Source organism: Capra hircus, chromosome 4 (assembly GCF_001704415.2).
Source record: "Capra hircus breed San Clemente chromosome 4, ASM170441v1, whole genome shotgun sequence".
Taxonomy (NCBI): domain Eukaryota; kingdom Metazoa; phylum Chordata; class Mammalia; order Artiodactyla; family Bovidae; genus Capra; species Capra hircus.
The window spans coordinates 59,558,594-59,570,655 of NC_030811.1; the positions used below are offsets into that span (position 1 = coordinate 59,558,594).

At 42.7% G+C, this 12,062-nt stretch overlaps 1 protein-coding gene across 1 annotated transcript in view; it reads right to left on the reverse strand.

Annotated features, from left to right (window-relative positions):
* Positions 1–12,062, reverse strand: part of AOAH (acyloxyacyl hydrolase) — a 198,423-nt gene that overhangs the window by 100,222 nt on the left and 86,139 nt on the right. Inside the window, exons 11-12 of the mRNA XM_018047156.1 lie at positions 10,387–10,435; positions 6,199–6,293 (exon numbers count right to left, since the gene is read on the reverse strand). Coding sequence (XP_017902645.1) covers positions 6,199–6,293; positions 10,387–10,435 — 144 coding nt within the window. The remainder of the gene's footprint in view (positions 1–6,198; positions 6,294–10,386; positions 10,436–12,062) is intronic.

Consider the following 12,062-nt stretch of genomic DNA (forward strand, 5'->3'; position numbering starts at 1 on the left):
GGACCCACAAGGTTGAATAATCACTACTCGCCTCTGACAGCTGTTTCCTGCCAATCATCCAGCCTTGAGCCAACAGATACAATTTCTGTTGTACTTCAGCCTCTTCGGACATCCCTGATTTCTGGTGCCCAGTGTTGGCTGGAATGGATTCCAGACTTGTTCTGACAGGGTTTGAGTCACCTGTATTGGGTTAACACCAATGGCTTCTGGGCTTCAAGCCCACTCCGCTATTCTCTGCTCTGTGCTATGGGGCTGGACTCTGCAAACTACACTTCCCAGACTCCTCTGTATCTCCCTGCCAATGAGAGGTGCAGGTGGGAGATGGACAAGAAGGTCAGGAGAAGGAGAGGAGGAGCCATTTTCAGGCATTTAGCTGAGGTCAGCATTCTTCAGCAGCCTCTAGCCTCCAGCACCCTTTGCTGCTTCCGTCTCCTCTCTGCACTCCTCAGTGGTTCAGAGGCAGCTGGTCCACATGGCTTCAGCAGTGAAAGTACAGGCTGTGCAGTAGTCCCAGCACTAGCTGCACCCCTCCCTCTGGCTTCTGGTAATAACTCTTCCTCCTGTTGTCCTTTAGCTCTGGAATCAGCAGTTGCTTCTTGCAATGATTTAGTTCAGTTCAGTTCAGTCGCTCAGTTGTGTCCGACTCTTTGCGACCCCATGAATTGCAGCACGCCAGGCCTCCTTGTGCATCACCAACTCCCAGAGTTCACTCAGATTCATGTACATCGACTCGGTGATGCCATCCAGACATCTCATCCTCTGTTGTCCCCTTCTCCTCCTGCCCCCAATCCCTCCCAGCATCAGAGTCTTTTCCAATGAGTCAACTCTTCGCATCAGGTGGCCAAAGTACTGGAGTTTCAGCTTCAGCATCAGTCCTTCTAAAGAACAGGACTGATCTCCTTTAGGATGGACTTGTTGGATCTCCTTGAAGTCCAAGGGACTCTCAACAGTCTTCTCCAACACCACAGTTCAAAAGCATCAATTCTTTGGTGCTCAGCTTTCTTCACAATCCAACTCTCACATGCATACATGACTACTGGAAAAACCATAGCCTTGACTAGATGGACCTTTGTTGACAAAGTAATGTCTCTGCTTTATTCAAAATCTAGGTTGGTCACAACTTTCCTTCCAAGGAGTAAGCATCTTTTAATTTCATGGCTGCGATCACCATCTGCAGTGATATTGGAGCCAATAAATAAATAAATAAATAAATAAATAAAATAAAGTCTGACACTGTTTCCACTGTTTCCCCATCTATTTCCCATGAAGTGATGGGACCAGATGCCATGATCTTAGTTTTCTGAATGTTGAGCTTTAAGCCAACTTTTTCACTCTCTTCTTTCACTTTCATCAAGAGGCTTTTTAGTTCCTCTTCACTTTCTGCCCTAAGGGTGGTGTCATCTGCATATCTGAGGTTATTGATATTTCTCCCAGCAATCTTGATTCCAGCTTGTGTTTCTTCCAGTCCAGCGTTTCTCATGATGTACTCTGAATAGAAGTTAAATAAGCAGGGTGACAATATACAGCCTTGACGTACTCTTTTTCCTATTTGGAACCAGTCTGTTGTTCCACGTCCAGTTCTAACTGCTGCTTCCTGACCTGCATACAGATTTCTCAAGAGGCAGGTCAGGTGGTCTGGTATTCCCATCTCTTGAAGAATTTTCCACAGTTTATTGTGATCCACACAGTCAAAGGCTTTGGGATAGTCAATAAAACAGATGTTTTTCTGGAACTCTGTTGCTTTTTCGATGATCCAGCGGATGTTGGCAATTTGATCTGTCTGATAATTTTAGCATCCCCCCTTTTGTTCTATGGGGCTTCCCTTGTGGCTCAGCTGGTAAAGAATCTGCCTGGAATGCGAGAGACTTGGGTTTAATCCCTGGGTTGGGAAGATCCCCTGGAGAAGGGAAAGGCTACCCACTCTAGTATTCTGGCCTGGAGAATTCCATGGACTATATAGCCCATGGGGTCACAAAGAGCTGGTCTTGACCAAGCGACTTTCACTAACTCGTTTTTGTTCTAAAGTCGGTATAATCAGTTCCCTGTATTAAATCCATCAGTGTAGCCAGTATCTTGTGTTAAATCTCCTTTGTTGGAATGCTTTCATTTTCTTGACTGACCCCTGATAAATGTTGATTCTGACACTGACAAGAAACCCAGTTTAAAAGGGTTCCGCTTGTTGAATTAGCAAAAGGTTGGAGGCTTTCTCCCTTTGTGGTGACATCACTAAAAGAGAACCCATGGGCAGGGTGAGGACTGAGGACAGTCAGATGGGCAGAGATGCTCTCCTGGGGAACTTCACACTCTCTAACATCCTCCAGAAATATTCAGGTTGAGAGATGAGCCTACACCATGCTGATGGCTTCCCCATCTTGCCCTACAATGGTCTGTCTTAGAGTGCTTCTTCCTTGGCATTTCTACACGTGAAGAATTTTAAAAACTACACTGCAGTACTCTACTTTATTTCTTTTATAAATCCTCAAAGTTGGACAGTGGAGGCAGTGGGAAAATGGCAGTGGTTCTCAAGTATAGTCTGAGGACCTGTGGGGAATCACTGAAACCCTCAGAAAGTATTCATGAGATCACTATTATTATCACAATAGTAAGACTTGATTTCGGAGAAGGCAATGGCACCCCACTCCAGTACTCCTGCCTGGAAAATTTCATGGACTGAGGAGCCTGGTGGGCTACAGTCCATGGGGTCGCAAAGAGTCGAACACGACTGAGCGACTTCACTTTCACTTTTCACTTTCCTGCACTGGAGAAGGAAATGGCAACCCACTCTAGTGTTCTTGCCTGGAGAATCCCAGGGACGGGGGAGCCTGGTGGGCTGCCGTCTATGGGGTCGCACAGAGTCGGACACGACTGAAGTGACTTAGCAGCAGCAAGACTTGATTTACCTTTTTCATTTTAATTCACTCATAAGGGTACAATGAGATTTCAAGAGGTTACATACATGGATACAGAAACAGATGGTAGGCAGAAGCAGATATTTCAGAAATTCAGCAGAATTTCAGTTCAGTTCAGTTGCTCAGTCATATCCGACTCTTTGCTATTCCATGAACTGTAGCATGCTGGGCTTCCCTGTCCATCACCAACTCCTGGAGCTTGCCCAAACTCATGTCCATTGAGTCAGTGATGCCATCCAACCATCTCATCCTCTGTCATCCCCTTCTTCTCTTGCCTTCAATCTTTCCCAGCATCAGGGTCTTTTCCAGTGAGTCAGTTCTTCCCAACAGGTGGCCAAATTACTGGAGTTTCAGCTTCAGCATTAGTCCTTCCAATGAATATTCAGGACTGATTTCCTTTAAGATTGACTGGTTTGATCTTTCTGTTCAAGGGACTCTCAAGAGTCTTCTCCAACACCACAGCTCAAAAGCATCAATTCTTTGGCACTTGGCTTTCTTTATGGTCCAAATCTCACATCCATACATGACTACTGGAAAAACCATAGCTTTGACTAGACGGACCTTTGTTAGCAAAGTAATGTCTCTGCTTTTTAATATGCTGTCTAGGTTTGTCATAGCTTTTCTTCCAAGGAGCAAGCGTCTTTTAATTTAGCTGTCTTTTATTCAGATATCAAGGAGATTCACAAAAGTAGAAAAGAGTGCTATTACTCTAATTTAACTTTTGTTTTGGAAAATAAAGTTATTTATTATAAAAATATGTTATTTTTGTTAATATGTTTCTTATTTCTACTTTCTAGTGAATTAATAAATCCTGGTGTGGAGTTGGTACATTTTCTTCACTTTTACTAGTCACTTAAGTTTCATGCTCCAGCCCCTGGTCATCTGGAGTTTAGTCCCCACATGGATGTCAAATCCAGGGAAATCATTTCCAAGATTTTCAATGGCCCAGGCTGGTTCCCCCTTCTGGGGGCGGGGGGAGGGGGGAGTCCATGTCCTTGCCCCAGGACACATACCCTTCCTATCCTGATGCTTCAGTCACCATCCTTACATTACTCACAAGAGTGTCAGACTCCAGCTTTTTTGACCCCAGTTTTAGGAGGCACCTGTTCAAATCACTTAGTGGCCTCCCATAGTGAGGGGAAGCATCGCACCCTTCACCCATGGGGACAGCTGAGCCCCGATGCCATGCTGACACTAGCCAGCCTCAAGCTGCAGGTTGCAGAAATAGTTTTCCCTCTCTCTTCTTTGGTGGATGCTGCTGCAGGCCTTCTAATATTTGACTGTGGAAGGTGGGAGTAGTTGACCCACATTATCTTGGGATCTCAGTTGAAAGTTAGGCAGAAATAACTAGTCCCATGTTTAACATCTGTCATAAAATCATCCTGAATTTCTAATGAAATATCTCTCATTATTTATATATTATACATGAAGAAATTAAAGTTCAGAGACAATATTAATAATTAAAGGTAAGTGACTAAGCCAGGATTTGAACTCTGGTATGCCCAAAATTGAGGGGGGCATGACAACCCATTCCAGTAATCTTGTCTTTAGAATTCCATGGATGGATAAGATATAGCCTGTGGTGTTACACTTTATGCATATTGTCAAGTTGCTTTCAGAGAAGTTCTAGCAACTTAAGCCTACATTAGTGATGAATGAACATGTCCCTTTCACCATATTCTTGCTAAAAGCAGGCCTTCATCACTTTTTAACCTTGCCTATTTATCAGACAACAGATGATATCTCATTGCTGTTTTAACTTGTTTTTCTTTGATTACTACTGAAGATGAAACTGTTTTTATATTTATTGGTCATGTTCTTGATCATTAAAAAATTAAATTGTTTTTTTCCATATTGATATGCAGGAACTCTTTATTATTAGAGGATTTAAATCTTGTCTATGCTATAAATATTGCTCTAGTTTTTCACTTATTCAATTTTATGAATTTTTTTGACATTGCACACATTTGAAGATTTTATGTAATTAAACCTAGTAATACTTTTGTTGGCCTTCCCTTTGTAATATCATGCTCAGAGAAATTGGAATACTTCCTAAAATATTTTTTTCAGGAAGGTATAAATCTATTATGTTTTCTGAATCTTTGGATGACTGTGAATATGTTTCTGTGACTCTCATACAGGAACAGTTGGAGCATTTTTGACACACCATCCTCAAAATGCTGTAGAAGCTATTCCACTATTTTCCGAAATTTACTGTTGAGAGAGAAGTCTGATACCAAAAAGACTTTTGTCTCTTATTATGTCCCCAGTTATTTGCAAGAGCAGAATGACTGCAAGATTATTCTTTATACTTGGAATAAAAAAGAAAAGCCAGACACGATGAGGAGAGTCTGTTTTACACTTTCTGGAGTTCAGTGGGTTTTGGATTAAAGGATTTTTTCAACTAAAGAAAATTATCTTTTTTTTTTAGTTTGGTCACCACTTCTCTGTCTGATGTATTCTCTTCTTCTGGATTTCCTAGTCAATCTCCAGGACCTGTCCTATATGCCTCTTATATGAGTTTCAGAATTTCCCCAGTGGGCTGACTGGTTTTCTCACCCAGTTTGTTTCGTGTTGTCCAACTTGCTTGTCAGTATGGCCATCGCATTTTTACATCAGGCAATTATTGTTTCACCTTAAGTAGTCTTCCCTGATCTCAGACTCTTTCTTTTTCACGAGTGCTGTCTCCTCAAATTATTACTGAGAATCTGATTCAATATCTTACAAAATTCACTTTCTTGTTGCAAGCTGTTTTTGAAAGAGCTCTCCTCTTTGGAGATCATGAACATATTTTCTATATTCAAATGTTTCTCTGTTTTCTCATCCTTATGAGGGAGTGCTGTGTTTGCCCAGTTTTGGAAACTGGAAGAGGCCCAGTTAGAGAGTGTTCAGTTTCATGTCTGATTTCTTCAGTGTGCAAAAAGGGATCAAGGAAGAATCTATCATTTCTGTAGTTTAATTTCTCTGGATCAGCAGTCCCATTTTCTAGAAGGTTGAAGAAGGAACCACATCCCAAGGTAGTCATGTGACAAGCACGTCCCCACTGTGCCCACACTCCTTCCCACCTGTCAGGGGCACCATCCTCCTTCTCTAATGGACAAGATGGTCTTGTTGTGAGACTGTTGTTCTTATCACATTGTTTGAACTGGACTGAACTGAAATGGCAGCGGATTGTGCTGAGAAGGGAAATTCGCACCTGTTTGGAACTGGCATTACATTTATAGAGAGCAAGGGGGAAACAAACACAAAGGCCAGCACACTGGGGATGATTACTGCCAAAATTACTTACCAAAGACATCTGCGAAGCTGTGATCCAGTCAGGAGGGATGTGGAAATGAGCCCCAGCTGAGTCCCCCAGCAAAATGACTCCCCTGGGCTGTGAACCTAGGGGGCACAATTTATTTGCATTATTTATGCACTCAAGTAGTTTGGAGCCTCCAGGTTAGGTAGTTAGGTGAACACATACCCTGGTGTGTATTCCATGCATGGAGCATCATATCAGTGATACATTGCCACTTTTTGAGTGTTGGAGGATGAGGGGCATAGCATTTAGGAGCTGAATGAGATTTCTAGGCCACTGAAACTGCCAACTAAGCTGCAGAGATGCAGGTGTGTTTCCTAGCTCCGCATAAAACAAACTGCTGTGCAACCTCTTAAGTGAATGATGGATGAATAAAAACATCAGAAGTTTATCTGAACTCAGAAATATGCCCAGATTTTGGTCCTGAAAATTGCTCTTTTGGAAAGCATACCCATTTCTATTATAATTCACTTTAGGAATTAGTGATATCATGGAGCAATTTTGATTTTTCAAACATGTTAGGGATTTTTAAAGTCCTGAATCTGTAAAGGGAAAAGTGCCGAATGGACAATTATGGCTGATCGATGGAGAAATGGAGAAATAAAGTCACTGTGCAGCCTTGTAAATCTGAGATTACAAATCACTTAATCTGATTCTGAGGAATTCACCCATGGGTGGTGCGTGTAACTCTTCCAAAATTCTTAAAGTCCTGAAAGAATCAAGTGATTCCTCCCAGAGTCAGAGAGGAGAGCCTCCTTTCCCCACCTACAAACCCCCTGAATCAAGCCAAGGATGGTCCAGCCTTCCTCCAGTGGCTCCCTATCTCAGGACTCCGGGACAGCTAGCATTTGGCTATGCAACTGGGGACTGAGAAGGCCCAGGACACTGAAGAGGGGATGGGACTTAGGGAATCCAAGAGACTTCCCATAGTTAACCCAGAGCCTCACACCATGGTTTCACTTAGATGTTTATTTATTCATTTATTTGTTAATTCATTCTTTTATTCATGCAACAGCATTTCTAAATGGTATGACATATATTGGGTCCTTACATTTTCTACCTCTATCCTACTCCCATGACAGCTTAGAGACAGTTAGACTTTAAGTTGATTGAGGACAAGGACTATATCATGTCTGCCCATGAAAACTCAGAGCCACGTATAGTCCTTGATGCATAACAGGAATGAGTATTCATGAAATATCCTGTTGAGTAAATGAAATATTTTTAAATGTTAGGAAAAATCACTGCAGAGTTCCAAAGAATAGCAAGAAGAGATAAGAAAGCCTTCTTCAGTGATCAATGAAAAGAAATAGAGGAAAACAATAGAATGGGAAAGACTAGAGATCTCTTCAAGAAATTTAGAGATACCAAGGGAACATTTCATGCAAGGATGGGCTTGATAAAGGACAGAAATGGTTTGGACCTAACAGAAGCAGAAGATATTAAGAAGAGGTGGCAAGAATACACGGAAGAACTGTACAAAAAAGATCTTCACGACCCAGATAATCAGGATGATGTGATCACTAATCTAGAGCCAGACATCTTGGAAAGTGAAGTCAAGTGGGCCTTACAAAGCATCACTACAAACAAAGCTAATGGAGGTGATGGAATTCCAGTTGAGCTGTTTCAAATCCTGAAAGATGATGCTGTGAAAGTGCTGCACTCAATATGCCAGCCAATTTGGAAAACTCAGCAGTGGCCACAGGACTGGAAAAGGTTAGTTTTCATTCCAATTCCAAAGAAAGGAAATGCAAAAGAATGCTCAAACTATCGCACAATTGCTCTCATCTCACATGCTAGTAAAGTAATGCTCAAAATTCTCCAAGCCAGGCTTCAGCAATACGTGAACTGTGAACTTCCAGATGTTCAAGCTGGTTTTAGAAAAGGTAGAGGAACCAGAGATCAAATTGCCAACATCTGCTGGATCATGGAAAAAGCAAGAGAGTTCCAGAAAAACATCTATTTCTGCTTTATTGACTATGCCAAAGCCTTTGACTGTGTGGATCACAATAAACTGTGGAAAATTCTTCAAGAGATGGGAATACCAGACCACCTGACCTGCCTCTTGAGAAATCCATATGCAGGTCAGGAAGCAACAGTTAGAACTGGACATGGAACAACAGACTGGTTCCAAATAGGAAAAGGAGTACGTCAAGGTTGTATATTGTCACCCTGCTTATTTAACTTCTATGCAGAGTACATCATGAGAAATGCTGGACTGGAAGAAACACAAGCTGGAATCAAGACTGCCGGGAGAAATATCAATAACCTCAGATATGCAGATGACACCACCCTTATGGCAGAAAGTGAAGAAGAACTAAAGAGCCTCTTGATGAAAGTGAAAGAGGAAAGCAAAAAAGTTGGCTTAAAGCTCAACATTCAGAAAACTAAGATCATGGCATCTGGTCCCATCACTTCATGGAAAATAGATGGGGAAACAGTGGAAACAGTGTCAGACTTTATTTTTTTGGGCTCCAAAATCACTGCAGATGGTGATTGCAGCCATGAAATTAAAAGACGCTTACTCCTTGGAAGAAAAGTTATGACCAACCTAGACAGTATATTCAAAAGCAGAGACATTACTTTGCTGACTAAGGTCTGTCTAGTCAAGGCTATGGATTTTCCTGTGGTCATGTATGGATGTGAGAGTGGGACTGTGAAGAAAGCTGATCGGCGAAGAATTGATGCTTTTGAACTGTGGTGTTGGAGAAGACTCTTGAGAGTCCCTTGGACTGCAAGGAGATCCAACCAGTCCATTCTAAAGGAGATCAGCCCTGGGATTTCTTTGGAAGGAATGATGCTAAAGCTGAAACTCCAGCACTTTGGCCACCTCATGCGAAGAGTTGACTCATTGGTAAAGACTCTGTCTGATGCTGGGAGGGATTGGGGGCAGGAGGCAAAGGGGACGACCGAGGATGAGATGGCTAGATGGCATCACGGACTCAATGGATCTGAGTCTGAGTGAACTCTGGGAGATGGTGATGAACAGGGAAGGCTGGCGTGCTGCAATTCATGGGGTTACAAAGAGTCGGACATGACTGAGCGACTGAACTGAACTGAAACAAAAATAGTGATGCTACCGTAGGGTCTTGTTTGAGGCTGTTTGGGCATCAGCAGTACCATGTTTTCAGTACTATGTGGTTGGTATTAGTAAGTTTCTCCTAAGAGTACTGGTGGGTTTCCCTAGCGGCGCAGTGGTAAAGAAACCACCTGCCAAAGCAGGAGGCGTGAGGAATGCTGTTCAGCCCCTGGGATGCGGAGAGCCCCTGGAGGAGGAAATGAAACCACTCCGGTATTACTGCCTGGGAAATCCCATGGACAGAGAAGCCTGGCAGGCTACAGTCCATGGTGTCTCAAAAGAGCTGGACATGACTTAGCAACCAAACAAAGAGTACAAAGACTACTGGTGGCCCAGGTGTCAGTGGCATTTGGGCATATAGAACACAGAGCTTTTGTTCAAGTGTTTTTGGGAACTCTCAGCAGGTATAGTTTGGCGGCCTCCCTCAAGTTACCCACATACAAGCCTTTAACCCATTTGACACAAGGGACTCTGTCAATACAAGCCCAGATGTCTGACCTTATGGTGTATTGAGAAGGACACAGAGCAGATTGAAAATTATCACCTCCAGTTATTTTCTTATTTGGAGAAGTGCTGGATTTCAGTTACCATGGTATCTATTTTACAGCCTTTAAGAAAAAACTGAATTTTATATTTGTGTATAGTTGATTAATAATGTGTTATCTTCAGTTGTACAACAAAGTGATTCAGTTACACATATACAAGTATCTAGTGTTTTTCAAATTCATTTCCCAATTAGGTTGTTATGTAATATTCAGCAGAGTTCCATGCGCGATACACTAGGTCCTTGTTGGTTACCCATTTTAAAAGTAGTAGTGTGTACATGTCCATCCAAAACTCCCTAACTATCCCTCTAATAACTTTCCAGTCACCCAGTAAAGGAATCAATTAAACTCAGTTTTTCTTTGTCTAGATTCTGCCTCATTTCTATAATCTTTTTCATATATTTTTCTAATTTGTCATGAAAACAAATGTAAACTGGTCAACATTATGCTGTAGCACCAGGCATTTCCTCGCTTGTCTATTCAATTCAATTTGACTCAGACTAGAAAAGAGTATTCTATTAGGATAAGTACACTGACTTTTACCATTCATACCTTCACAGAATTTCTTCTCGTACGGGATTCCATCTTTTGGATCAACACCCTTTAAGAGAGAAATGATGAGATTAGCAGTTTGCTTTTAAATTTATGAGACACAAGTACAGAATCCTCCCCAGATGGCTTTTAAAGCACAAAGGCAAATCAGTAGATAAAATCCTTTAAAGTCTCTTGAGCCCTTAATCCAAGGTAGCAACATTTTAGGCTTTAAGGACCTGGGGGCAGGAATTAGAAGAATCCAAAAACTGGACCATCTTGTTCAGAAGAATGCAGGGCAGGGCTCTGAGTGCTGGAAGTGTCACTGGAGGGAGCACTGAGGGTCCAGTCAGTGCTGGGACACAGGGTCAGAGTGGGCTCAGCGGTCTCTGAACTGGAGCTCTAAGTATCCTGACTTCTCCAGTGCCTAAGGAGCGATGCTTCTAGAGCAGTGATTCTCAACAGGGCTGGTTTTAAGGCAGCCCCCCTACCCGCCCCTGCCCTGCAACCATCCCCAAGGGACTTTGGCAATGTCCGGAGACATCTTTTGTTGTTACAGCGTGGGGAGGGGGAGCTACAGGCATTTATGGGGAGAGGCCAGAGATGCCGCTGATCATCCTACATTTTGCAAGGCAGCCCAGACCATAAGACATCATCCCAAATGCTGATACAGTAAGACCGAGAAACCCATAAGTGAGGTTGAGCTTGTGAGTTGGACAGGGTTACCATCGCTGAGGGCACTTCCTAACACTGAATGCTAAGTCTGTGCATTAGTAGAGCTGGTCCTTGGAAGGTTCAAGCAGAGTCTGGATAACCCTAAGGAAAAGTTAATACACATATGTACTTATGTTTTTTGCTTTGTTTTGCTTGTCAAACTCTGGTCTGGTGAGCACTGGCATTCCACTAGATAGTAATAGTATTAACAGTATTCTAGGAAGAACCTGATGGTCAGAGATATATTGGAAACAGTGTGTTCACTCCCTTGGTCTTGGGGGCTCCCAGTGTGCAATAAAACATTAAAGATGCCGAGAAATTCAGAAGTAAAGAAAACTGTTTAGGCTTACTTGACCCAGTACTTTCTAAACCTGGGTATAGCACCCCTCCTCCTATTTCTTGTAACCTCCCACTCGACAGCGGAGTTCCTGGACACAGTTAGGGAAATGTTGGACTTGGTGGTTGCAAAATTCTCTCTGAGTTCAAGATGATTTTGTGATTCTGGGAGTCATTTTTCCTCTATGGAAAGGGATAGGTGTGAAGGTCATGTGTCTTTTTCCAATTAACTGATGATGAACTCTGAGTCTTGGCTCTCTGGGCTCCTGGTGGATTTCCACTGGTATAGCAGTCTCTTATTGGCCTTCCGTATGTAGGAGGGGTCACATGTCAGAGGAAGGGATGGGGTCATGGAACCAAGATAGGAGCTTCACATACTAATAACCTCCGTGTCATCCAACAGGACAGCTGAGCTTGACTCTGTCAGAACAAGAGCTGCCTTAGGGGTCCTGACACCTCCATACCTTAAGACTAGGGGTGATGTCTTCCCCTCCTCATGAGATGGCAATTTGACTAATGATAGGGTGGTTGGGGTGGGCTATACGAGGTACAATCTGTCTGGCTCTCCATATCCCAGAAACAATAGACCATCAGTGTCCTGGAGAGAAGAAACTATTTACAGAAACTTTCTCCTCTTCATCCAAGCA